Source organism: Empidonax traillii, unplaced genomic scaffold, assembly GCF_003031625.1.
Source record: "Empidonax traillii isolate 1590-97213 ecotype Southwest subspecies unplaced genomic scaffold, ASM303162v1 scaffold182:size1009393, whole genome shotgun sequence".
Taxonomy (NCBI): Eukaryota; Metazoa; Chordata; class Aves; order Passeriformes; family Tyrannidae; genus Empidonax; species Empidonax traillii.
This window is the reverse complement of record NW_020955375.1, coordinates 189,182-217,047: the sequence shown is the minus strand read 5'-3', so window position 1 is coordinate 217,047 and position 27,866 is coordinate 189,182. Positions and strand designations below refer to the sequence as shown.

Genomic DNA, 27,866 nt, shown 5'->3' with positions numbered 1-27,866 from the left:
CCAGGCAGGGTGCTGGGCAGCTCGGTGTGGCTGTACAGTTAACCATAGCAGGGTGTGGGCATGCACTGCAGGGAGCAGCCAGCACTGCATGGCACTGTCATGCACATGGCCTGGGGTGGTGCAAAGGCGTCATCAGAGGATGGATGGAGCCTGTGCAACGGCATCATTGCACCAGCTGGATCAATGCAGGGTCTCCCAGGCTCAGCAGAGTGATGTCTGAGGAGCTGCCACCAGAAGAAGGAGCAGATGAGAGGTTCTGTCAGGGAGAGGAGTTGTGTCCATCCCATCACGGCCACAACCCCAGCATGGAGAGGGGCCACGGGTCCCTGCATGGCAGCAGCACAGCTCACTGAGCCGGCACTGCCTGTGCCAGCACGGCTCATTGCAGCCTCTGGGGTCGTGTCACACCCCACCTGCTGATGTGCAGCACTGGGAGAAGGTGTTCAGTCATGAGCCACTGGTGCATCCTTTACCCAGCCAGACCGCCCAAGGCAAAGCCCACACTGGCCCACGGTGTGTCCCTGGGGAGGGCTGGGGCTGGCATGCAGGTCTCCAGGAAAACAGATCCCTTTGGAAACACCCCTCTGACCTCCAACAGGCTCCAGGGGCTGAGCTTCATCCTTGGTCCATCCTCAAAATGTCCCACTGAGATGCCTGAGCCACATGGGCTCCCTGCAGAGCCAGTGATGGGAATGTCCTCCTGCCCCAGGGCCAGAGCACCCACCTCTCCCTACACAAGGGTGCTGGGCTCCTTGGGGAGTGATGGATACGGGTGTAATGGGTGGTTTTCCCACTACCAGCACCCCTCTGCCCGCCAGGAGGGGCCAGGCAGCAGGTGACTCCAGGTGGATGCCAGCACCCCAAACCGCCCAGCAATGCCTTACAGCACCCAGACTCCATCAGTGCAGCAGGTGCGTGCTGTGGAAGCCGCTTGTGGCCAGGTAGCTTCCCGCTGCCATCACTTCAATCAAAAAAAAAGAAGGAATTCCCAGCTGCGGTGAGCTTAGCGCCGCTTCAGCTGCCTTGGCCCAGCCTCTCTTCTTCGCTTTGAGGCTCAAAGCCCCTCACTGGAGTCCTGGTCATGGTGGGAAGCCAGGCTGGGGATGAAAGTGCCGCTTACCTGCTTACTTATGCTCCAGCGCCCAACAAGCAGCAACACACGGATTAACAAAAATAATTCCCCCTAGAAAAAGAGGGGAGAAAGAGAGGGGGGGAAAAAAAAAAGGAAGGAAAAAAGAAAAGAAAGCCTCTGCTGTGGGAACAGCCGGCTAACCTCGAAAGCCTCTTACCTGGCTAGATTTAACTGCCTTTGTTGCTGCATCAGCCTGAAAAATCCCCTCTTGCATCGTGTCAGTGCTGCTGGCAGCTCCGAGCCGCTTCCCGGCCCTTTGTAATGAAAGACGGCTCTGTGCAGCACGGCGGCCGGGGCTCCGCTGCTCCCCGCTCCGGCTTTTCTCCTGGGAAACCCAGCTCATCTATCGCGCTGTTTTTCTTTGTGGGCCTGTCCTCGGTCTGCATGGGGCTCCAGAAGCGACCTGGGGTGGAACTGCCTGTATTCAACACTGGCCCTGGCATTAACTTATCTTCTGCCTCCTTTTGAACCTGCTTATCGCTGCGATCAGAATTGCGGCACTTCCAGCTTTCTTGCGAAGTGGCATTTCTGAGCCATCTCTCCAATCTATTAATTAATTAATGCCTTTATTAATGCTAGAGGAATGGCATGGGTTGTGCCTGGGGCTGTGGGCACTAGAGGCAGGGGAGCCTGGGTGAACCCAGTGTGTGAAGGTGTGAAGTGGGGCTGTCCTGCGGGATCGATGCTGGTAAGACACAGCTCCCACACGCTCCTCTTCCAGGGCAACCTCCAAGGTTACCTCTGCCATCACGGCTGGCATGTGCCATGCTCCAGCCAGCAGCAACATGGGGCTGGTAGTGAGCAGGACACCATGAGCGGGACTGCGACCCTGATTTTTCTGTCACCTTAGGCTCAGTCGTCAGAGATGAAGAGGGAGGCAAATCGGTTGTGAGGCATCCAGGGGGGAGATGTGTATGTGGATGGGGTGCAACACCAGCCCGAATGCCCTCTCTGAGTTGGCATCACCTGGAAGGGTGGCAAACAGCCACGTTGCCTGGGAGCATCTGGCAGAGGTGGCAGAACCCAGCTGGAGGACATGGAAGGGAGTTTGGATGAGTGTGGTTTGGGGGACATGAGTGCACCCCAGCGTCCAGGGCTGCCTCACCAGTGTGGGATGCACCTGCAACACCCCACTGGCATGTGTGTGGGGACAGTCCAGTCCCCTCCCTGGACCTGCCACCTCTCCACTCAGCTGGGAGTGAGCAGAAAACAGGCTGGTGACGATGCTCCATCCTGGCTGAGATGTTTTGGTCAGTCTCCCAGGGCAGGCATCCCTGTCCCAGGCTGTGCTCCCCCTGTGTCCCTCCACCCCGGGCTGTGGCCACATCTGGGCTGTGATCTCCACACCTGGCTGTGCCCCCATCCCGGGCTGGGCTCCCCCTGTGCCCAGAGCAGCCTCGGGAGTGGGGGGTTCTGGGGGAGATGTCGGGCGGTGCGGAGGGAGCGAGGGGGCCGGGGGGAGGCTGCTGAGGGGGCGGGGAGTCCCGGCCGGGCTGGGGGCCGGTGCCGGGCAGGGCCGGGCAGGGCCGGGGGCGGGGAGGGGGCGCTCGCCCCCCCTTCCCGCTGCCCGCCCCCGCGGCAGCGCGAGTCGGCGGCGGCTGCAGACGGGGACGGCGGCGCCGCGCAGGTAGGACCGACACCGGCGGCGCGGCCGGTCGATGGGAGCTCGGTGCGGGGCAGGAGCGGGCGGCGGGGAGGGCGCGCCGGCTCCGCTCGGCTTGGCTGGACCGGCGGGGAGCGGCGCCAGGTGCTGCCCGGTACCGGCCCCGGGGATGGGAGCGGCGGAGCCCGGCGCGGGGATGGTCCCGCTCCCCGTCGCTGGCTGGTGGCGCTGGGCCGGGGCCGGGGTTGGATCCTGCCAGGAACAGCGGTGAGGGAGGCGGCTGCTTGGCCGGCCCGGGTGGAATGCCTCCGAGATGGAGGATCGGTGGTCCTGGGGGTCGCTCGGGGTGATGGGGTTTCTCGGGTGTCCCCGGAGAGCGAGGCCGGGGGATGCCAGGGGCTGGCGTGGGCGTGGGTCGGGAGCCGGGTGCCTGGTGGCATGTGGATCCTGGCGAGCGAAACCTTGGGGGTCCCTTTGGCCGCTCGCTGTGGCCCCCCACGTCCCCAGCGATCACTGCTCTGGCCACCGTGGTGGGGACGAGGGGACCTGGGAGAGCCCACTCAAGTGGGAGATACCCTGGGAGGCAGGAGTCATGTCCTGGGGGACCGACTCCTTGTCTTCCCTATATGCCCCTGTCCCCGCAGAGCCCCGGCCCACAAGAGACTGACTCCCTGTGGGGTCACTGCATCATCCCGGGTGGCCTCGGAGGGCTGTCGGGGTGGCCGGTGGCTCCCCGGGGGTGCAATACATGTGACACCGCTGAGCTCCCCTCCCGGCTGCCGCCTCTTCCCTCTGCAATTTTTCACCCTCCCATCTCCACGTCTACCTCTGCAGCCTCCGGTTTCTTTTTTATCCTTCCCTCTTGTTTCAAGATCCGTGGGTTTGTGTGGGCTTTTTTTTCCAGCCCACTCTCCCCCTGCCCCCCCCCCCCCCCCCCCCCCCCCCCCCCCCCCCCCGCCTGTTTTCTCATCCGTGCTCTTGCTCGATCGAGCCCTCGTCTTTGTTTCAGCTGGGGAAAAAAAAAAAAAAAGAAAGAAAAAAAAAAATAATTGCTTCCCTTGTAAAGTTGGCCCTGGCAGAGCGAGCCCCTGGAGAGCGATGCTGCCCGGGTGGCGCGGGAGCCAATGGCAGCCCCAGCCGCCCTCCAGCCGCTGTCCCCAGCGCGGGGGGACAGCCACGAGCCCCAATAAATACCTGTCACCTCCCAGGCAGGGCGGTGTTGGGATGGCCATGGTTGGGGTGCACCGGCGGTCTGGCTCAGGTACCTCCCCGGCGCTGCTTTGCCCAGGGTGGGTTTTTCTCCTAGCACGATTTTCATCGTGGGCCCTGTGTCTCGGTTTGGGCATCTCCGTCACTCAGGTCTGTGCGCGGTGCCGGTCCCCAGGGGTCCCGTGGGGCTGGAGGGCCCTCAGCTGGCCTGGGGTCTCAGGGGGCTTGTGTTTCACGTGTGCACTGCTATGCCCAGGTTTGCCTTTGTTTGGAGCAGGGACGGGGACGAGGGACGGAGGGGGGAGTCGGTCTTTTATTTTCCCTTTTGCATGTACCTTTGATACTGGCCCCAGGAGGGGATCCCATTTCCCCGAGCCGCCTTTGCTCCACGTCGCTCCTCCTGCACTGCCGGGGTTCACACCGGCCCCAGGTAAAAGGAGAAGCCGGGGCTGATCTGTGCTCCCCGAGTGGCGGGCAGGCTGCCGGATCCCGGTGGCGATCGGAGCTGCCTTGTGGCTGGGTTTGGCCTCGCTGGCTCGGGTATCGCCTGCCGGATGCTGGCGGCAGAATCTGGCCCCTTGTTTATGAGCGAGGGAGTAGTTTTGTCCTTATCTCCATCTGCTACGGAGGCCGGAGCTAGAATTTCAGTGGGATGCTGTGGATCACTCCAGGCGGCAGCCAGCGTGGGTGCTGCCCCCAGGGGATGGGGTGCCCAGGGGAAGGTGTGGGCACCCCAGGGGGGGCAGAGCAGTGATGGGGTCTGCCGAGCCCAGAGCTGGGCTGTCGAGGACCATGGGTTTGGCCGTGGATTTACTGTCTGGTGTCTTCATCTCCCCTCTGCTCTATCTGGTTCCTTCTCTATATCTAGGCTGGCTCTAAAAGGCATCAGAGATGATGTTTGGAATGAGCGGCACACAGAGGGCACGCGGGGTGTTTTGGGGAGTGTGCACACACCAGGGTCTACAAAACACTCACACAGATGCCTTGTCCCCAGGAAGTTTTTTTGGAGGATGCTATTGCGGCTTTGAGCACCCGGTGGTTCTGACCAACAAAACAAACCCGGGCGGAGCAGCAGCAGAACGTGAGGGCACCGAGCCCCCTGGGGGGCTCTGGCCGGGCCCCCCCGGCTCACCGGTGTTGGCACCGGCGCGTCACATCCATGGGCTGTGTTTGGAGGAATGACGTGTGCGGTGACGGGAGGGAGGAAGGGCGAGCAGGGGACCATCAGGAGCCGGAGCTTGGCCGCATCCTGGGGCTGCCGTGGGCATCCACAGCAGGGACAGCGAGCCGGGGAGGGGGATGCACAAGGGATGACGTCCTCCTCCACTCTGCTCTCTGCCTGCCTCTGCGCTGCTGAGCGCCAGCACAAGTGCTGCGAGCCCCTGCCTGCCCCTGCCTGCCCTCTCGAAGCCGTTTGAACTCGGCCACGGGGAAAGAAGGCCAGGCGTAGGGTTTCCTCCCACCTCCCCTTTTATTTTGTCTGTGTGTGCTTTTAGACATAAGACATTCCTGAGAGGATATTCGTTGTCGGGGCTGGGACACCTCCTGTCAGAAAAAACTCATGGGAAAATGGGGAATTGGTTTGGGATTTTTTTCTCTCGTGTCTTGACCCTTTGAGTTATTGAAAAGCCAGCTGCAGCTCAGCCCTGTACAGTGATTCCCACGTGTTTCCAGCCAGTCATTTCGGGTTTGTAAGTGGCTTGCAAAGAATTCATTGTGAATAGGGGAGCAGCAGCTCACACTGTTGTGGTTACTGTGGCAGGTTACATGGTTTTGTCTCTATGTCCTTCCCTCCCTGCATCAGATGTGTAATTATCAGAATACTCGAAGTGTAAATTATCAAGCAAAAGGCTGCCATGACAGTCATAACTGCCCTCAGTGAGGTCAACCTTTGGAGCTGGGAGGCCCAGAGGAAGGACTCTGCTACCATCCCATCACTGGCCTGTCCAGCGGCAGAGGAAGGAGAGATGTAGTTAGGCAGGCAGGGACAGGGTGACCTTGTGAGGTCCCCTTCGTCCTGCTCTGCTCTACCACCTCTCATTTTTGTCCAGGCACTCACTGTAGACATCTCTGAAAGCTGTAATCTGCAAAGCCCTGGGGGGCTCCACACTGCGCTGGCTGCTATTATCCCCGAGACAAAGAGGGACAGGCAGGCAGATTACCTTGGCCTTTATTTTTTCAGCTGTGAGCAAAGAAAAGCCTTAAATGAGCTTGCTGTGGGGAGGGATTGACTGGGCAGATCCCCAAACACCCTGTGCTCCTTCCCTTCCCCAGGAGCCACAGGACCCCATTCCTCATCCCCTGTGCTGCCCCGTCATTCCCTGCTCTGCTGCAAAGCCCCAAGGAGAGACAATGTTTTGCCTCAGGACTACTGGGTCTTCACCGGAGCTCCCCTGCAGCACCCTCACCTTTTCAGGGCACGTAGCACCTGGGGCTGGAGTGGCCCAGGTGACCTGATGCTCGTACCCACCTTGCACCCATCACCTCTGTGCCTGGCAGTTGCATTTCCAGGCTGGAGTGCTGATGGGTTTGCATGGCCCCATCCCGCACAGCCCAGGGGCTCCTCTACATGCCTGGGACTGCATCCCTGTCCAGACTGGCTCCATGCCGAGACGGCAGCGCCACAGCGAGGGGCAGGTCCCCTCCATATGGTGCCCCTGGCCGGCTCCCAGCACCAGGGCAGGTGTTCTTGTCTGGGCTGCACAAAACCCTATTGTCGGCACCCGCAGGGTTTCCCTCCCTCGGCACGGACCCGCTCCAGCCCCCACCGCCCTCCTTGCTCCAGCACCACCGGGAAAATAGCTTAGCCTGGCTGGACATGGCCGCATCTTCCTCAGGGTGCAGGATGCTTTCCATGCAGCCGGTGTCCCCCACGCTCCCCTCCACCTCGAACCCTCCCGGTACTGACAGCCACTCTGGGTGGGGTTTGTCACCAGGCCGCTAAAGCGCTGATGGTTTTATGCCCGGCACTTAATTATTTCCCCGATTGCCACCACCATGTGCTGGTGAGTGGCGCTGGCTGCGACCCCGCCGAGCCTGACGCCGCCGCTGCAGCCCGGGGAGCTGATGGCAGAAGCACGCCCCACGTGGAGTTTAATTATTGGCTTTCTTCCTTAACAGAGTACATTGGCTGACCTTAATGCAATTAATTAGGGCTTAATCAACTTCTGGTGGCTCAGCACAGCACACGGTGATTCCTGACTTTCCAGGAGGGTTTATAAGAGGTTAAAGCAGCTCAGGGGAGGGTGTGGTGTGTAGTTTGTAGGTTTGGTGGGGTTGTGCTGGTGGGTAAAGCTCAGTTAGTCAAGCATTGTGGTGGGATTTATATTCTCCCTGGCTGGGCTTGATGCTGGTAAAGACAGGTGAAGTGAACTGGACTCAAGAGCTGTGCCTGAGGTGATGCCTCTGCACAAAATCGCTTGTGTTGCTTGTTTTTGGCATCCCCCTGAGCCTAGGATTTCCACAAGGCTTTTCCTGTAGCTTTGCTGGGCCGGGGTTTTCCTACTCTTTGGGTGCTCTCTGCTAGTGATGGGTTGTGTCTGGGTTGTGCGTCCAGCAGCTGCCGGGCTCTGAGGGTGCTGGAGGTGATGTCTGGGGAGCTCCTTCACCCCACTGAGCAGGCATTAGCCCTGGAGACAAGAAGCTGCTGGTCACTGGCTGTTCCTGGGCAAGAGGGAGGCTCCTTCCTGTCTCTGCCCAGCAGCATTTAATAACTAGCAGCACTCATTAATGCCACAGAAATCCTCAGGCACCCCTGACCTGGGGCCCTGGCTCTGCACCCCCATGGTTCCTCTTGGTTTGACTGCTGAGTGTAAGGAGTGTAAGGACTTATTTACACGCCTTGTGTCTCCAGTTGCTGGATTTTACATCTTTAAGCCAGCAGACACCTGTTGGTGTAGCTGGTGATGCAGTGCCTTATCTCTGGGCTGCTGCCTTCACCTGAGCATGAAGTGACTCAGCCTTGGCCTCGCAGAAAGCCGTGGAGAGGTGGGTGGCCCTATGCCAGTAGTGGCATCTCCTAGTGTCAGCTGTGGTGATGGTGACCAGAACTGTGGCATGTCCTGCTGTGTGCCCTCACATCCTGGATGCTTTTCATCTTCCCTATGCCAGTGTCCCTAGGCAGTTTCTGTCACCCCTACCCCTGTTTCTTTGGGTCCCCATGTCCCTGGCTGTCCCCCACCCCAGAGGCTGTACCACCAAGCCCCCTTGTGTGGGCAGCCCGGTGCCAGGACTGGGAGGTGGCAGCAGGAGCTTTGCCAGCCACTGTTGCTGGCTTGTTTGCTTCAGTGCCAATTCATTAATATCAAAAAGCTAATTAGGATTCCACAGCCCTTCCCACCCAGCCCTCTCCTTTGGAGGCTGGAGGATACTTGTCTGCAGGATTTCCATGCAGCCCTGTGTTAAAAGGACTCAGCCCTGGTCTGTCCCAGCCTGGTGGTTTGTGTCCCTCTCTCTGCTCCCAGCTCATTCACGTGGCTAAAGCCCCTCGAAGCCAGGCAAATGGGAAGTGATATTTGCCAATAATCCCTCTGCTCTCCCGGGCAGGCTTCTCATATTACAGGTTATTAAAAAAACCAAAACCCAGGCAGCAATAACTGTGGCCCCAGGGAGAGCCCGAGCACAGATTGTTCCTGGTCAACAGGAGAGCCCCAAGGCAGAGGCAGCACAGCAAGGCCCAGCTGGATCTCATGGAGCATCTCTAGGCAGAGCCCGGCCCCTGTTGCAAGTAGAAAAGGGACAAGCCTCAACCCTCTTTTCCCCTGGGGAACAAGTGGGATTCCCATGAGTCACAGACTAAATCCAATTTCTTCCCACAGAGGCTGTGGAATAAACCCTGCTCTTGCTCACCAGGGCTCTCTGCCATGGTGCCACCACCCCCTGGCCTCAGCATCTTCCTCACCACTGGGCTGGGCAGGAGCAGCTCCTGTGTTGGCATCTTGCAGGGACAGGACAGAGCCAGCACCACCCGCTAGGGCAAACCCAGCCCCTACAGCCAATTTTTTACTTTGCAGGGCTTTTGAGAATACTTGCCCAGAATTGGGGATGCTGTTTCCTCTGGGACAGGGCAGCAATGCTGTTCCATTCTTCCCCTCAAGTCTTGCTTCCTCGAGGGTGGATCTGTCCCATGGGAAATTCAATACACTAAGTATGTGTAGTTGTATTTTTCTTTCTGCAAAAAATACCGATTTCCCTGCAAGGAGTTTCACTGCAGCTTGAAACATTTCATTGCATGGGTTGGGGGTTTCCTTCTGGTTTTAAGTCAACATTTCCCCTTAAAATGTCACTCAGGGAATGATGCTTTTTTTTACAGCAAAAGTCTGTGATGACATTTTAAGTGGAGAAGAAAATTGCTGCTTCGTTTCAAAATGTCAACTTTGAGTAGGGTGGGTTTAGAGTATTTTTTTTATTCCAGTGTTTCCCAGGAGAAAAGTGAAACGGTTTCATTAGACTCAAGGAATTGTTGCTACCCATGACCCCCAGAATAAATCTTTTTTTTTTTTTTTTTTTAACCTCTTTGCATTTTTGTAGCAGGGAAACTTTTGCCAAGAGAAGTCGCGCTCCTGTGGGATGCTGCCTTGGGAAGGGACAACCCTGTCACAGCCAAACCTGAGCTTTCTGTGGCAAATCCTCTGCCACCAAACTCCAGCAGAGACCTGTGGGAGAGACTCCATTGCTGCCAGCTGGTTTTGGTTGCCACAGGAGGGATTAACAGCAGGTTAAAACCAGGTTTTGAAGCTCTCCTCTTCCTGCTTTCCCTCTGCCTCGTGCTCCTGGTTTTCCTTCACACAGCTCTCCTCGAAAATCACTTGTTCTAGGTTAGGCTAGAGACTGGAGTTATCTTCCTTTTATTTATTAGGGTAATTATACCTAATGATTCACATGCTTGGGGAGAGTAATTGCTCCCAAATACAGCACCGGCAGTGTTCTTACGCAGCCGGGGTGCAGTGATTCACAAACGCATCTTTTCGTACCATTTATCAAGTGGTGATCCCGTAATTGCTGACTTGATTTGGAGGCAGTTAAGGAGCGATCGAGGACCAGCACCGTGTCCATTTCCCTCTGGTGTAGTGGCCATTGCATGTGTCTCCTCCCTACCACGCTGACAGTTGTCACCACTTGCCTCCTGTGTGGGCTTTGCCGGGGATTTTGGTTGGGTCGAGCCCCTCGAGCTGCTGGGGAGTGCTTTATGAAGAGCTGCAGTGCCTGGTCTGGCAAATTCTGTGGCACAGCCTGGCTGGGGGAGAACGAGGACTGTCCCTCTCCAGGGTGGGGAGGACCCCTCCATCCTCCCAAAATGTGGCAGTGATGTGGCTTGACCCTCACCTTTTTAAGAGTTCTTGGAGCAGATGGGTGAGAGCTTGTGCTGCCACAGCGAGGGGACATCTGGGGACCTTTGCCTCAGGACTCCTGCCCATTTACTGTGCAGGGTGGGCAGGAACATCCCATGAGGAATGGATTATGTGCAGAGTCCACCCTGCTGAGCTGCTCCAGCCCCTGGAGAAACCTGGACACTTGGGATGGAGGGAGGTTTCTGGGAGTGCTTTAAAGAGTGTTGATGTTCCTGGTGCTGCCACGAGGCTTGGAAAGGCAGCCTGAGGCTTGAAATTCTTAAGGGGAGCCCAGGGTGATGAGGGGAGTGGCTCAGCCCCTCTGGTGCTGCCCAAGACAGCACCGTGGTACTTGGCTGGAGGCTGCTGGTCAGCTGTGCTCTCCTGGGCCAGCAAAAAGAGGGGTTTTTTAGTGCTGGGTGGAGAGCAGAGAGTGTACTGCTGATTTGCCTTTTTTTTTTTTTTTTTTTTTTTTTTTTTTTTTTTTTTTTTTTTTTTTTTTTTAAGCTTCCCTTCTCAGTGTGTTTCTGGGCTGTATTGTATGAGCCTGCACCCACCACCCATCCCCTCCTGCCCCAGGCGCTGCTTCGGGTCTCCCATCCCCTGGATGCCAGAATCGCTGCTGGGATGTGATCAGAAAGGCAGGAGAAGAGGAGGTGGCACAAACAGCCCTTTCTGCTGGCCACCACTTGGCTTTATCCCCAGCACTGCTTGGGTGGGCTCCTGAGGGAGCCTGCCCTGGTTGTCCCCCACCCCCAACATGTGGGGCTGTGCCAGTGCCTCTCAGTAGGCGTTCACTGGAGTAATAGCTCCCTGGTTTCATTCCACCCACATCCACCTCCTTAGTGGAGGATCTGCGCTCGTTCTCGCTGGTGCCTGGCCCCCTGTCAAGAGCTCCTGCAGGCAGCCAGGAGCTGCTCCTAATGGGCTGCCAGGGGATTTGGACTCTGACAGCTGGGTGCTGACAGCTCCCTGCCACCGCTCACTTCACCCGCTGGGCTCTCCTCTCCACAGTCAGATGGAGAAGGATGCTCCAACCTCTGTGGGGAGGAGGCTGGCTCCTCTTTCTCCTATTGCCTTGGTGGGGATGATGGTGCAAGCAGAGGGTTCCCAGGCTGGAGGAGCCCCTGCAGGGTGATGTTCAGGGATGGGGATTGGGAGAGGGGAGGAGGTCTGGATGTCCCACAGGGTACATGACAAGTCTTGTCAAAGCTCCCAGCAGGGATTTGGGGTAGGAGGCCTTTGCTAGCTGGGAGAAAGTGCTGACACCTCCTGGGGCTGCTTTTCCAGCAGCTTTGGGGCCTCCCGTGCTTTCCCCTGGCTGACACATTGCCTCTCTTCTCTGTTTGATGCAGGGCTCCTCTGCCTCCCCACAGACCCTGTGTAGGGGCTGGTGGGTGCTCCCCAGGGCCCAGCTCCATTCCAACGGGGGCCGTGGCAGCTACTCCAGAGGGACTGTCCCATCGCCCTGCCAGCGTGGAGCAACTCACAGCCTGCTGTCTTGTATGGCTTTTTATTCCTATGTGATTATACATTCCACTTCATATAGGGATTGAAGCCGTGCAATACGCCGGGGTCCTACGGCGGAGAGCAGCTCCTGTGCCATGGGAACCAGCCTCGGAGGAGCTTCCAGAGCTGTTCCCTGGGGTGCTGGAGGAAGACTGCTGGCCTCAGCCTGGACTCTGTCCTGCATGCCAGGCTACCTAGCCCTCTGGAGCTGCAGGTGAGGGGTGCCAAGCTGCTTGGGATGAGGCCAGCATAAGCCCACTCCTCCTTGCATTGCACCCTCTTGCAAAGGTGGGCCTGCTTCTGCACCACATGTGCTGTGGAGAGCCCTGATAACTGCACTGGTGGGCTCATCCCTGGGGAACCTGCTGCTTTGGTTCTGCCCTGCAGTATCCCAGGAGATGGGTGACAACCTCTGGGTGCAGGCACTCAAGGAGGCACTGCTGGCAGGACAGGGGAGGAGAAAGAGGAAAAAGGGGCTGAGGAATGGCCACTGCAGCAAGGGCTGCCCCAAGCATGACTCTCTTCAAAGTTGCTCAAGAGGCTTCAGCCACTCTTTCAAGGTTTGCGTTAAATCTGTCACATTAGCGAAAATAGTGAAAATTGTGGCTTGTAGAGGAGATGAAAGGCAGCCCCTTCCAATGCCTCCATAAAGGAAGGGCCCCATTAACACCTAGTGAAATATTAGCCATTAATCAGGCTCTGTGCAAAATAAAACCATCCACATTTATCATTATTGGATCCCTAATGAAGTGATAATGGGAATGCTGGGGAGCTGTGATATTAATGTCTTCTAAGAGGCAAGAGCAGAGCCAAGGGCGGCAGCCAAGATTTTTAATTTACTGCCAAAAGCTCGTGCTGTTAATAACGCAGTTACTCCTCCTGGCCATTAGCACTGTTTGGCTACGAGCTGCCAGCTTAGGAGAGCAAATCGACCCTGAACATACCCGGGCTTTGCTCACTCACTTCCCAACCAGCATCTGGGTGTGTTTTTTCCAGTGTCCCCTGCCCATGTACAGGGACGTGGCCGGGGAGCTGTTGGCCATCTCCACCCAGCTCTTTCCTGGAGGCTGGCTGGTGTAGAAGGTTTTGCTTTTCTGATAGAAAGGGAAGGGACTGTGTGTAAAACCCAAGTGGCTCTTATTGTCCTCACTGTCTCTGTGACTCGTTGCCTTAGGCAGAAGCACCCTGAAGCCAGGATGGCATGGAGGCTGCTCCCAGCACACCCTGCACACTGGGATCACTGGGTGTGACCATGGCTGCACTCTGGGTTCCTTCACTTGCCTGGGTTCACTCCCACGATGCCAGTATCCCATCCAGGCCAGCGTGGGCAAGCTGCAAAGCCCTGCTCAGCTGTGGTGACTCACTCAAGCTCCCAACGGGGGAAAGTCATCGTTTCTGGCAGACCCTGACAGCCCAGAGGCAAATCGTTACTAGGCAGGTAAGCGACGCTCTTGTGTCTTAGGATGCAATTGTTAGCTCACAAATCCTGCTAAACCTGACCAGTGTGGCCCAAATGTATGCTGGCTCATGTGTGGCACCTTTTGCTGTCTGTGAAGGGACTGCAGGTCAGAGGGAGCTGGCTTTGGGCTGGAGCAGGAACAGACAATTTCCTGCTGAGCACTGTCCAGAGGAATAAAACAATGCTTTGTCTGTGAGGGATGTGCAAACTCCAGTGCTCCTTTTGTCCCTAGGTAGAAGGTCCACCCAAGCAACCCCTTGGAAATGTAGCTTCGAGCTGTTCAGGTTAAAGCATCAGAGAAGTATTTCTGTAGCCTGGGTATCCTTAGTGAACCTCTCCCTATCCTGTTATCTCCTCACTAGGAAAGAAAGGACAAGAACAAAACCCATATATGGTGGCCAAACAAAGGTAGATGTGGAGTGTACTTCAAACAGCTCCATCCTTTCAACAAACCTTTTATTAGCCTTCTCTCCTCTCCAACACACACTCTTTAATTGTTAGTGAAAAGCCCCCATTCAGAAAGCAAGGACACTGCTCAGGGTATCTGGGGTAGGCATTTCCTGGGAGAAGCCAGCCAGCACTAGCCCAAGGTCTTCTGAATTTGGCTGCAGCTCCAAGGGCCAGCGTGCAAGGCTCAGCAGTGTGCCAGACCTGCGGGCAGGGAGTTATGGTGGGCCTGTGGCACACTGGACCTGCTGCTGAAAGTGCCAGGGACCCTTCTGCCAGGCACTCCAGCCTGAAACCAGAGTCACTCTGCATTCCACTGGAGCAGAACTGGCCAGGAAGCATTCCCAGCACGGTGGAGCCAGCTTTAGCCAGTTATCCTGGCTGCAGCCCACACTTGTGGCTGTACCTCCGTGTATTGGTGCCCCTGTGGAGCTGGCCTGCTGGGCATGGAGCAGGTGACCTGCCAGCGACCTCCAGAGAAAAGCACACAGCACAAAGCAGCTTCTCCTGCACAACCACCCCCTGACATTACGGGGGCATGGAGAGCTTTATAACGCTTGGCAGACTTTCCCCAGCAGATCTTGGAGCTGTTTGCCAGTGTGAGCAAGTTCAGGCATGTTACAGAAGACCTTCAGACTCTGAGGACAAATGAGATGCGTGGATGGGTTTAAACTATCCCGGGCAAGACTAGGGTTTTGAAATCCCCAGGCTTGTGCCTTACACTGTGCCTGGGCCTTAGCCCAGATAGTCCAGCTGCCAGCCTGGCATTGATACTGGGCCCCTGTGATGGTCCTGCTGATATCCCTACTTGTGAGATATTGGCTTCAAAACCAAAATAGGAGGTGTTGTACCCTCCTCAAAAATCCATTCTCCAATCCAGGCGGGAGCAGAACAACTGCTCAGTGAGATACACCACGACTCACGGTGTTGGCACAACAGTGTGTTTATGTCACGAGATGAGATCAGCCACACGGAGTAGGTCGGTCTGTCTGGAAAGAGTCTGAGTCAAGCGTGTCCTATTACATTAGAGCTGGATTTTCAAAGGAGCTCAGCTCTCACTTAGGCTCTGTAACAAACAGCCGGATATTCAAAAGGAGTTGGACGTGCTGGGTCATACTGGCTGCTGAGCTGAAGTCCTTTGAATATCCAGCCAAAACCATCAACGTGCCTGTTGCTACAGGCAAAGCCCTTCTGAAATCCAGCCTCACTGTGGGCTGCACATCCTGGGAAACCCGGCTCATCTCTGCTCTCCCACATATCACACTGCAGTAGGTGACAAAACCATGATAAACCACCATGTCCTTGTACATGTGGGGGGAGCAGCTCCCTGTCAGAGCACAGCTCTGGCAGCTTTGCCCTTTGATCAGCTCAGCAGCATGGGTCAGGAGAGCTGAGCGTGAAGGTTTCCTTGTCTTTTGTTCTGTGGAATTAGCAGAGTTAATCAGAGTGACAGCGACTTCTGCCTCAGCGCAGAAGAAAGGTCAGTGGCTCGGGCTGGATGCACGACTGTTTTCTAGGCAGTTGGAAAACAACACCATGAAAGCTCATAGCATACATGCTGCTGGTACGGAGGCTCTCCCAACAGGGATCAGAAGGGAAGATGTTCCTGTGGAGGGGAGGAGGCTGGAGGAGCCATTGCACTTAGTTCATCCCCTTCCTTGCGCTGTGCAGCGAAGGTATGGAACCCTCTGTGTCACTGTGCACTGCCTGTGTCACCCATCCAGTATCTCTGCCACTGTGCTCCTTAGCCACACTCCTGGGTTTGCATCATGCTGGGCTTAGGGTCTCTGTGTCACCTCAGTACCCTGCTGTGGGAGGAGCTGCAGGGCATTGTGCTGGCACGTGGAGTGGGTGCTGGGTGTCCCCACCACATCCTTCCAGCACCTCCATGCTTTAGGTGAGCAGGCCTTGCTTTTACTGCTTTTATATCCTTCAGTCACTGATATTGCAGTGCATTAATATGCACTGATATTCTGTCAACTTGCAAAAGCTCCCTCCTCAGCAGGGGTCACTGGAGGTGCAACAGTGCAGTGAGGGCTCTCCCTGGCAGTCCTGCCATGGCCGCAACTTCCCCACATCTTTTAACTATAGTTGAAGCATGTGAAGTCTTCAACTTCACTTGAAGTCACAAGCATCTTAAATCCAGCTTCCTTGTCTGCAACATGACCTCTTACCTTTTTCTGATCCCCCCAATTGCAAGTGCTTGCTTTTGCTATGGACATCCACTCATGTGTCTAATTAGTGAATTCTTTCTGTGAGATACCAGCACCTTTGACAGTGAGCCCTAATTTAAGTAGTTTGCATTTGTCTGCAGTGCTGATGCTTTCATTTGCCCCTGGTTCTAATAAAGTGCATCTGGATATCTGCAGAGGGAGCTCTCATGATCTCTCTATGGCTCTAATTAAAATGGCCTGGATGTCCATGACATTGGTGCCAGTCAAGCCTGTCACCAGGAGGTGACGCCCACCTTGGAATTGGCTGAAGAAGGTGTAGGAGTCATTGTTCCTGAGAAAGGCCTCCACGTCCAGGCCCTCCTGAAGCGCCTCAGCCACCAGCCCTGGGCTGCAGAAGGCTCCTGCTGCCTCCGTCGGCCCATCCTGCCCATCCGTTCCCCCGCTGAAGAAGATGATCTCACACCTCCCTTGGGGGCTGCTGCCTTCCATGGCCTGTGCCCTGTGCAGCCCCAGCCCCACACGCAGGGCCAGCTCCTGGTTCCTCCCTCCCTTGCCGCTTCCTTGAAGCTGGACTGTGGTTTCTCCGCCGGCCAGGATGCAGACTGGTCTTTCAGGCCCTAATCCTCGCATGGCCTGTAGAAACCTGTCAAGGTCCAAACCTGGAATCTCCAGCTCTGCCACCAGCTGCAGGAGATCGCCCCTCACCTCATCACTGAGGGGCCCTTCTGCGAGGCCGGCGAGGCCCAGGCAGACCAGCCGGATCAGCTGGCAGTACAGCGTGGCGACACGGCCGACTTCCCCACGGATGGCTGCACTCAGAACCAGAGCTGCGTAGCCCAGGCCCTCAGCGTGGCGTTTGGCCTCGTCTAAAGCCAGTGTATTTGACCCAATGATGATGTTGGAAACATGGGAGTAGTTTTCTGGAGCAGTGGGCTTGGTGGGAGAGCAGGAGAGGACAGTTTCCACTGACTTGGGCAGGTTGTGCAGCAGGTTGTATTTGACAAGTACCTGAAGGCAGTCTTGGACACTGTGGGAGCTGGCAGCAGTGGGCCCACTCGCTATGATATCCAGGGGATCACCAATCACATCAGACAGGATGAGACTCACCACCTATGGAAAGAAATGCCCACAGATTATTGAAGGAGGCAGAGACAGGTGACCACACAAGAGCCCTGGCATAAGTATTGCTCTGAGTTACACTTGCACCACACCTGCACGAAAGCAGATGGAAACAGGGCAGGGAATTTTTGTTTTATGGTCCTGTGAGTGTCACCTTGCCCTTCTTGAACTCACAGATCTACAGTCCCCTTTGATGCTGGACTATCACTTTGGAAGATGTAACCTGTGACACTGCACTTCTCAGGCCCAGCCTAGTGTGAGTTCAGCGATGGCACGTGCTGAGAACAGCCCCCAGGGGAGCCAAGGGTCAGTACCAGCCTTGAAAGCACTGTGGTGAAGCACCAGCACTTGGAAGTGCCTGCTGGGTGTGGGCTGGGGTGTGCTGCGAGTGGTGTGATGATGGCTGATGATTGCCAAGCCTGAATTTCCCCCTGTTCCACTTTTGACTCTCTGAGAGTTTGGGTCCTCAGTGAAATCTCAGCTAGAGAGCCCCAAAACAGTATGAACAGGTTGTTCACTTAGTAAAGAAAAAGCCCTGCAGCATGCTTAGGTAAGATGACTGAACCTCTACTTTGGGGGTAGATGGGTGACCTGTGGGCAAGCAAGGCCTTCCTTCCCCGTGGTTACCCGTGCAGGATGTGCAAGCTGGGCCAGCCCTCCACCCTTCAGCACGGACAGAGTCTTCCGGACAATGTTCAGCTCCTGTATGGCAGCTCCTCGGGAAGCCAGCGTCTTTGTGAGTTTCTCCTTCTCTTCGAGGAGGATGGGAGGGATGGGAGCAGGCAGCAGGGCTGATCCACCCCCTAGGATACAGAAGAGATGGCAAGGACATCAGGATAGCAGGAAAGGGAGGACAGAAGAGAGCAAGGCTTGAACCTTTCCTCTTCCCTCACTAGTGTGGGGAGGGAAGGCAACTGGGGACCTAAGCTAACGTCTCTGGAGAATTCAGTCTTCACCAATGGGCTTTAATCACTGCTGTTCTGCACTCTCTGCAGTCTGCTACACTTCTCCTGGCAGTGTAAACCTTGCCAGGCCAGGATACCACATGCCTCCAGTGTTTGTGGGGATGACAGAAAGGGGACAGCAACTACTATCACCACCACTCTGGGCTACCAGTGTGTCGTCACTGGTATTCGCCTGGAGGGGTGAGCAGGGAGCTCAGCCTCCATGGCTCGCACAGCAGTCATTGCTATGCATGTGGAGACACTGCCTGCTTTGGTGGCTCCATTTATTCAGGACACTGAGTTAAAAAAAAACGAACAAAAAAACCCCGCCAACTATGGATGCAGCAAGACTGGAAACTCCTGAACTGTGCTCATCTAGGTCTGGGAGGAAAGGACGGGGGAAGACAGTAATGCGAAGGACAAAGCACATCCTGAGTCCAGGGGTCCAGCCTCATCAGTGGGAATCCTGTCTGATACAAGCAGGCATTGGAAAGATGGGAAAGAAGGCAAGATTCTAATGGAAAAGTGGATGAAAAATCCAGAGGAGAAAAGAGCAAGATCTGAGCAGAGTGAACATGCACAGAAGTACAGCTGAAAGCTACTGTCAAAAGGCAAAGCCTGCTCAGAGGTTTGAGACAAATCAGCATCAATAAAACATGATGAGCAAGAAAAACAAATGCAAATGCCTGTGTTTCAGTCAATAGCCAGGGATCTAGCTGAGAGGCAGGAGCAGTTGGGGACCGGCTGCTGTGTGGGAGTGCACATGCATAGGGAGTCACAGCCACAGGGAGATCCTGTACAGGCTCCCTGAAGGGCTGAGGAGTCTCTTGGAGATCCTTGTAGCCAGAAGACAGGAGGAAGCCCAGGGGAATCCCCAGCAAGCACAGCTAGATTCCAGTCACTTGGGTGTTTGCCTAACGGCACTACTCTCTCTGCACCAGATGAGGCTTCAGCACCCACAGAGGAATAAACACTGAACAGAGGAGGCCAAGGGGTTTCTGCAGAGCCCCTGCATGCTTTTGTCCTGTGACACCCTCAACCAGCTGAGCTCAGGCTGGGGTGATGTCTGTGCATCCCTCTGATGCCCCATACCCACTGTCCTCACACAGCCCTGGGTCTGGGGACAGCCCAAGGGCCCAGCAGCCAGGGCCTGGAGGTGTGCAGGACTGACCCTGCCAGGCAGGCAGCTCGCTGTGCTGGTACCTGGAGACTGAATTTCCACTGGTTGGGAAGCAGCCAAGCCCTGGGAAGGGTCATCACAAATCTCAGCTTGCAGATTCACACCCCTGCAAAAGTTTAGTGTGTAAGCCCACTAAGTGCTTGCATCTCGAAGTTTGCATCCCAAAATGTAAGGAGGGGGAAGGAAGAAAGCATCTCCTTGCCAAGAGGTGAGAACAGAGCCCGGGCTGTGCCCAGAGGTGCCATCTCACTGTGGTGGCACAACCACAGGACCCAGGCTGTGCAGCTCAGGATCTCCCCAGTGCTGGGAGGCAGTGTGTCCACTGCAGCACCAGGAAGCCCTGTGCTCTCCCTTGCTGCATCCCTTGAGAAAGGATGGCAGAAGGGAGAGGAAAAATCACAGAGGTACAAGGGTCCATGCGTTCCCTTGCTGCATGGCCATGGATGGCCTCAGGAGATCCCATTCCCCGGTATCCCCACACTACCTGAGATAAGCACAAGGAGCAGGTCATCTGCAGTCAGACCCTCAGCCAGCTGCTGTATGGCAACAGCCCCCTTCAGAGCCTCTGCATCTGGGAGGTTGTTCTTGGCACCTTCAATGACCTGGATTTTGCTGTGTGGCTTCAGCAGCATCTCCCTGGTGAGATAAGAGAGGCAGTCACGCCACTGACCTGTGCACCTACACAGGCAGCCAGGCTGTCCCTCTGCAGGTGCCTGGTGCACCAGCGGTGTACAGCAAGTGAGCAGGACAGGGAGATGGCCTTTGCTGAGTGTCTCATCCCAGGGCTGGAGAGGCAGCACATCCAGCACAAGAGATGGGCTCTGTTACTGGTGCCACTGGGATGTGACGGTGGTTGAAGATGAAAGCAGTGGGTTGGATGGGATGGGCAACAGAGTGAGGGCAGTTGGAAAGGACTGAAAGGGTTCACAGGACATTCCATGGAGGACAAATCTGGCAGCCTACCCCCACCCCCAAAACTGTCCAGAAACAGTCTTCCTTACTGCATTCCTGCTTGCTGCAGACTCTTCTGGATGCCGAGTGGCACATTGATGATCCCACGGACCAGGTGGTCTCCCAGGATCTCTTCTGCTGCTGCAGCCATCCCCAGCACAGCTTTTCCGAAACCCACCAGGTACAGGCCCCTCTTCACTGGAAAGGTCTGGCCCTTCACCAGCAGCTGAGGGCACCCATCCCCCTGGAGTTTCAGAGCCCTCTTCATCATTGGGGCCGGGCGCACGGTGCCCACCGCGCTGCGGAACAGGGACAGTGCGTGCTCACGGAGGGACATTCTGCACAGGGTGGCCAGGCTGAGCCAGTTTGCGCTGTGGGGTGGGCTTGTACACACCCTGCCAGCACTGGCAAGGCCTCCAGAGCTGGGACAGCTGAAGCCTCCAACCTGCAAGGGAAAGTGAACATTTTTGCAAGCAGAAGAGACAGAGCTGTCACAGAGAGAGCAGGGAGGTCAAAACAAGAACCGTGAAGCTCTGGCTCCTGTTTCCTCTAGATTAAGGTGCCTTATGAACAGCATTTTCAAATTTCTCACCAGGCAGGAAGGAGGGAAGGACAGCGTCACATTCAAACTACCTGTCAGCTTGTGATTCCCCTGCAATCCCATCACCTCCTGCAGGGAAGGTGAGCTCTGCCAGCCAGCTTCTCTATCACTGTCGCTTTGCCACTGGCAAGCCATCATTTCTATTTGCTCAGCGTTTGACACCTTTCCAAACTGTGGAAGCTGCTCTCTGTCCTGGAGAGAGCAGGGCATCTGGGTGGAACAGCTTTTCACTACATTAACTCCCTTCCTTGTGCTGGCCAAATGCTGATCTCATTCTCTGGCTGTGCAGTGCCCCATGTGTCCCTGCAGCATCAGACACAGACTCAAGAGAAACAACAGGCTTGCTGGCTGCCTGATCCCTTGCTGCTGGTGGCCACAGAGAGACCAGTAATGAGGTTTCCTCACCAAACAGCAAATTAACACAAGGCTTCATTTGCCTTTATGTTTTAGTCCTCTCATTATCCATTAAAATCACATTTAGAGCCCAAATAAGACTTCAGATCAAGGCAAAGTTGCCAGCCGTGTCTGTGAAAGCCCATTTGAGCTGGTCTCCACTGAGCATTAGCATTATACGCAACAGATTTGTGCACGGACCGAAAGATCTCAGCTGCTCAAGGGCAGATACTTGTCTTGACAGAGGAAAGGCAGCCCCTGCCAGCACACAGGCATCTATTCCCTCTCAGCATTTCTCTTTTCCTTCTGTTAACTGGCAGCAAGTTCACTGCCGGTTTCTCAGGATCAAAGATCCCTGTGATCTGCATCCCTCCTGCTCACGGCAATCGAGGCAGAGTGCCAGGAGGCTCAAGCAGCCCGGGCAACACACTCAATCACAGACCCAATCAAATTACCTGAGAGAGTTAATCCTCTCTCTAGTAAGTGGAGTTTTTCAGCGCAAGTGGCTGGATTCTTCTGTGAAAGCTCAGGAGTCCAGAGGTCTCTTTGTCCTGACACTCCCATAGCATTGCAAGGTGTTAATGATTAAGCCAGACAAGCTTTCCAACAGCTCCTCTAGGCCTAAATCTGCCTTATTTTGCTGTATGAACCCAAAGGCTCTATGCAAAAAAAAAACACCCTACACAAGCTCCTTCCCAGGCAATGAAATGTGGGTACACTCTGAAATCTATTGAACAAGGGACTTGCAGATAAAGCTATTTGGAGAATCAAAGGTTAGTCAGAGAAAGAAACCTAAGAATCACAGAATTTGGAAAAGACCCTTAAGATCGAGTCTAACCAGAAATTATTTAATACTTAGGAGAACAGATTTTAAAGGCAAAAGCCAAGGCAGATTAACCACCTCTCTTCAGATATTGGTCAGAAGGACTGCCTTTTCAACCATGAGCAGAGAAGAGATTAAAAGACAGGGCGTCCTGGCCACTTTGTTCCTAGACTCTTAAACTTCATGGCAGCTAATGCTGCCAGCAGCGTAAACCACTGACCCCTCTTCAGGGAGGGCCACAGTGACTGTGCTGCTCGAAGTGAAGTCAGCTGTGCACCTCTTAGGAACTGAGATTAGCATCTCTGTTCCCAGCAGGTCTCTGATTCACCTGGCAGCACAGTGCAATCAGAGGAAGGTGTTACAAAGCAGAAGTGCATCACGCCCCAGGTCACCTCCCCTAAGCTGCGACACAGGGTTTGCAGAAGCGGCTGGAGAAAAAGGCTTAAATGGAGTCAGGGGAACTGCAGAAAATAAAGCCCCAGAGTTTTTAAGAGGCTCTGTCTCTGCCTTGATGTTTCTGTGCATGACTGACCCTGAGGACCAGGGGAATCGAGCACAACCAGACCTGCAACAGTGGCTCCTCTCACACGTGCCCTCCTGGCGGCTCCGTTCAGCTCCAGCTCCAGACACGGCACAGCGGGCATGAGTTGTTTAAGAGAAATCCTCTCCTACTGGAGCTGGAAAAAATAAATGCCAGCTTAATTCATCTGGCACTTGTGTACATACTGCTAATGCTTGCTCTGGAAAGCATTTCACTACAATAGCAGGCATGTAATCTGTTTTCTGCACTCTGAACTCAGATTATATTTTAACCATCGAGGCCTGATGCGGAGCCTGGTGAAGTCAGCAAGTGTCTTTCCTTTGCTTCTCAGCATTTTAGGGCACACTGCCTGGCACTGATCTCAGAGCCCAGGTGTAAATGCAGAGTAAATATGGTGTAAAAACCCGCTTGCAATCAGAGGTTATCCAACTTTATACCAGTGCAACAGAGAGCTGAATTTGGCACAGATCCATGAGCTTTGGATGTCTCAGTGTGTAACTCTGCTCCTTGTCAGCTCTGATTAGACACGCAGGCTCACTGGAGGCTCCCCTTGGAATGGGGGTGCTGCTAATGATGCCACAAATCCATTTTTATGTAATTTATTTATATAGTCTCAGGCACTGGGTACTAAATGTCATCAGGAAACAGCTATAAATCAGTGCTATGAAATCCAATATAGATATTAACAAAAAAATAAATAAATAAAACTCCTACTCACTTTACTGGGGCTTTAAAAACAAGATCAGGAGGACTGAATATCACCCCAAAACACAGTCATGGAAAGAAAAATAACCCAAATGGCAGCTTTTAGGCTCCCTCCAGAGATGGTAGGTTTAGAAATGATGTAACTGCCCATCAGCTGCTGCACATTGCACGTGGGGAAATTACACCCTCACATCCCTGTGTTTCCCTCTTCCCACTGCTGGCTGGGAGGAATCTGGGCTGAGAGAAGGGGCTGATGATGTGACTCATATTGCTTCATGCACTGATCTTTGTTTCCTACTTTCTCAGGTAAATCACACAGGGATGAATGAGCCCTCTTCTACATGGATATAAGGTGACATGCTATAGGATGAGTGGGGCTCAGGTTTCACACCTTCCCTTTGTCCCTGTTTGGGATAATATGGAGTCGGGATAGTCTTTTGAAAAGTTTTCTAGAAGTTTGCACTAAGCTTAGGAGGAAAATGATGCTAAGAATTACCTGTTCCAAAGACAGCTGGAGGACTGTAAGGGGTTTAGATTAATCCCCTTTAAATGAAAACTTCTTCAGCTTTCACTGATGAATAATCTACACACTTACAATAAATCTACACACAGCATTATAAGCTCTTTCTTCACAGGGCTCCTCCTAAGCCTGCAGAAATTTCCACTGTTAGCTCTCACACCAAAAAGCAGCAAAACCCCAGCTTCTTATTTTCACCTTCTCTGGGAAAGAGGGAGGGAGAGGAGCTGGACTGTGATAAAATACAGGCAAAACACTCGTTTGCATTACCTTTTATTAACTTTTTAATTAAAGCAATTCTGCAGGCAAGGAGCCAAAGTCAGAGGGAGACAGAAACAATCCAGCAGTAGGGGCAGAAACGTAGTAAAGCTGCCAAGTAAATTGGATGGTGGCAGGAGACCAAAAGCACGGACATAGTGGGGCAGAGCCTGAGCCATAAACTCGGAGTCACACTGGGGAGGAAAACAGTGAACAAATGAGCTGGCCATGCCCATGCAGCGAGAAAAATGAGCCAACACCTCACTCCATGGCAGCTGCTTGAAAGACAGAAAAATATTCCTTTCTAGGGGCCAGTCTGCCATCGCTGGGCAGAGCTGAGCTATTCCAGGTGCCGTGGGTGGGGGTTTGTTCAAGGATTTGCATCATGGGCTTGTGGTTTTCTTGAAGTCGGGGTAATTGAGCTTGTTGCAGGCCAACCCAACCACAGACACATCCTGAGCATTTCAGGTGCTGCGAGATCAGAGGATGCTGTATATTCATGCACCAGAATGTCTAATTCAGCTGAGATCTTCGGGGGCCTAAATTAGTTTAGTTTTAGTGTCATTGGGATGTCTCTGGATTTCCCCTGGTGTGGCAGGGATTGGTGGCTGGCCCACCGTGTATGGGGTCAGCTCCAAAATCCCTGAGGGGCTTGGAAAACATTTGAGATGGCACTGGCTCAAACCCCAGTTGCCTGAGGATAATTTTGAGCTCGAGCTCTAAAAGACAGATTACAGCAGTAAACTCCCAGACACAGCAAGTTTTAGCAGCATCTCTCGCTCCTCGTTTTTCTTGCTGCATGACTTTCTTCTTCGGTACGTAAATTAACATTAGACTCACTGAGCCTCAGTGCTCCCATTTCTCCTGTATCACCAGGGGAGTTTACCTATGAAGTACAACGGAGCTGGGATTTTACTGCCTCAAACTCCCCTGCTCCCACTTACTGACACATCTTTTTTATCATTTGATATATCAACTTTAATTCGCCTGGTGAAACTCAAACTCGCTGCTCCGCACGGTCCCAAAAGCATTACGAGAAAATTTTTCCAGGAGATGCGCTGAACCCAGGAGGGAAACAAAGCGGGGAAGGCTTGTTCCAAGTGTCTATTCTGGGAGGATTAGATGGGGGATTTTTCAAGACTAATCTCTTTAAATGAAAATTTCAGAATTTGATTAATTTTTTAATCTGCACATGGATTTGCATAAAATTACTGCACTGCCTCATTCACATTTGGTAAGAGAGGAAATGTCTCTGCAGGAAGGATGGGCAGCTGTGAAGGGTCCAGTGCACGAGTGGGTTGCAGGGACTGGGTGAAAGACCCTGTGCCTCCACTCACTGCGGTGCTCCTGGGAAAAGCACTGGGAAAGAGGATGAAGGTGGACAGAAGAAGTATGATGAGACCAGAGGGCTTGCCAGGCAGGCAAGGGAGAAAGCAGGATGGAGCCTGGATACCTTTGTTTCAAGAATATGCTGAGCTCTGGGAAACCCAGGAGTCCCAGTTTCCGATACATGGCTTTCTATATGTTTGTTAGAGAAGAAATATGTTGCTCTCATGACTGATTTACTCACCAGGAAAGTGTCAGCAGGGTCTCTTTGCCTTTGATGGAGAACGTGGCTTAAGGCCAAGCACAGGGAGGATAAGTGTTCAGCATTTTATATATATAGATCAGTATGATTAGTAAAAAAAATTAACTAGATTTGACACATGCATCTTACTAGTTTTTCTAGGTCACACTCCCTTCACTCCCTATATACCTTTTGGAAATGATTTTCCCATGCACTGGGGATTGCAAGGAAGAAAATTTTTTCACTAAAAATCCTTCTGTAGCTCAACACAGAACACTACTACCCTGGAGCTAAGTCCATGCCAAGTCTACTTCCTTTCATGCTGTAATTTCTCAAACTCCTTATTCTGAGTCAACTTGCCATCAAAGTTGAGAGTCATTTAAAATACAGGGAAGGATCATAGTACTCTAGAGAAGATGAAAAGCTGCCAGCCTTGAGGACTGGAACAGTAAAAAAGGGTTGAAATTCAGTGCTGCGAAATACAAGGTCACGCTCTTTGGGATTAATAGCAGAAAATTATGAGCTCCTCAGTTGGAAATAACATAAGAGGAAAAAGAGCCAGGAATCTTAATCAGTCACAGGATGACAATTACAGCTGCCCTCTGGGCTGAGACAAGAGGCTGTGGGGAATGTGGAAAGCAGCAGATGTGAACTGCCTGGACTTCAGTGAGGCTTTTGACATCATTCCCGTGAGCACACTGAAGTGTGGGTTGGGCAAACACAGTCAGACCTGCTGGAAACCAGCCTGACCACTGGGCTCAGAGGGCAGAAACCAGTGGCCTGGGGTCAGGTAACTGGTCAGGACAGCTGGTAATCAGCAGGGAATCTTTTGGGGTTCATCTCACCCCAGGGCTTCATCAGTGACCTGGAGGGTAGCACAAAGTGCTTAATTTGGGGAAGTGCTGATGGAGGCACCTTCCAGAGCAACCGTGATAAACTCAAGGTCAGGACCCACAGAAACCTCGGGACACTCAGCAAGGAGAAGTGTGAATTTCTGCTGCTGAGCAAGCACAAGTCCCTGTACTGTGCAGGTTCCAGTGGTATGGAACATAGAAATGCAGAGGTAGAATAACTGCATGTGATCAATATCACTCAAGCAGCAATTAAACATTTTTTCCATTAACTAATTTTACAGGGGCATTATCCATGATTCCTACTTAATATGACATTTTGCTAGGAGATCCAATTATCCTGCCAGCTAAATTCCAGCTTGGTATAAACTGACAAACTAAGTTCCAACGATTAGGAAGAAAGGCAGGAGGATAAAAAGGAAGTGACAAAATATCAAATCAACAACCCACGGTGTTATACAACTGTAAAACTTAGCTAAGTATTGTAGGTGTTTTGAAGTAAATTGTCTTATGATGGTATTGGTGAGTCACCTCCAGGGCCCACAAGAGATAATCCAGGCTTTGATCCTGCAATTTACAGTGTGCAGGGCACGGCACCCCGAGACTCTCTAAAACCTCTCATCACACAGAAATGAGTGGTAGGTTTTGAACCAAGCTGAACAAAGGGGCAGCTGAACCCGAGAGCCTCAGGAGTAATGAAGGCATTTTGTTGAGTCTCCCTGGACTCCAGTGTGAAAACCTTGCCTCCGTTTCAAAGGAAAAACAGGTGAATCATTCAGAGAAGCCAAACCCACTGTGGCCTGAGAGGATGAGCCGGGTGAGATCTCTCAACCTGCAAGGGTGACCTCCAGCAAACAAACAGCGAGGGGAAGGAATCTGGGGAAAGACTTTTGTCTCACTAAATCCACACGAAATAATTCAGCCTGTTTGAAAGGCCTGCAGGCAGAGCTTCAGCGACAGCTCCCGGACTTTGGTTTGACCACAGGAGGGCAACAGGATCCAAACACAAAATCAAACCCTGTTCTGGAGACTGTGAAAGGAACGTGCAATTAATGTTTAGGAAAGTGTCTATGGTTTGGTTGTTGTTTTTTCTTTTTCTTTTGATTCTGAGTTTCTGGGGGGCCAAAATGCCAAGATCTGGTGGTGTTCTGAATTTAAAATAGCAGAAATCTTTGAGGTGTGCGTGGGAGAATCTCACAGCTACTGTTATACTCCAGGAATAACTTTTTAAGGTAAGAAATACATGAAAACAGGAACACAGAGCCTGATACCAGGATTCACGACAAAAAAAGGCGTGTGCATTGGAGCAGCAGCCTCAAAAGCCACAGTGTCTTTCTCAAAGGCTTCAGTGTGTCCTGCACACCTTTACCCCATGTCTCACACGGTTCAGGATCATGATGCTGTAGCTGCAGTGATCCTGTAGTACTGCTTGGAAGTTTTTAGAGGAATAAAAGAATACTGGGAAATGAAAATGTGCATTAACTGGTCTGAAAATAGCATGGGGGAAGGATAAGAAAGTACTCAAGGTGTATTTCAGAGGAGGGCATGGACACA

The 27,866-nt window shown here is 53.5% G+C and overlaps 1 protein-coding gene across 3 annotated transcripts in view; it reads right to left on the bottom strand.

The window, feature by feature from the left end:
• Positions 1–15,654: 15,654 nt before the first annotated feature.
• GLYCTK (glycerate kinase) overlaps positions 15,655–27,866 on the bottom strand; it is a 17,092-nt gene continuing 4,880 nt past the window's right edge. Inside the window, exons 1-6 of one of the 3 annotated variants that reach the window (XM_027886209.1) lie at positions 23,907–27,239; positions 22,439–22,550; positions 20,107–20,501; positions 19,590–19,741; positions 17,609–17,784; positions 15,655–16,972 (exon numbers count right to left, since the gene is read on the bottom strand). In XM_027886209.1, the coding sequence (XP_027742010.1) occupies positions 16,067–16,972; positions 17,609–17,784; positions 19,590–19,741; positions 20,107–20,393 (1,521 nt within the window). In that variant the 5' untranslated portion in view covers positions 20,394–20,501; positions 22,439–22,550; positions 23,907–27,239 and the 3' untranslated portion in view covers positions 15,655–16,066. Of the gene's footprint in view, positions 16,973–17,608; positions 17,785–19,589; positions 19,742–20,106; positions 20,502–21,505; positions 21,684–22,438; positions 22,551–23,906; positions 27,240–27,866 lie in introns of those variants that run through there. The other 2 variants (XM_027886210.1, XM_027886212.1) reach the window with 2 other exon arrangements.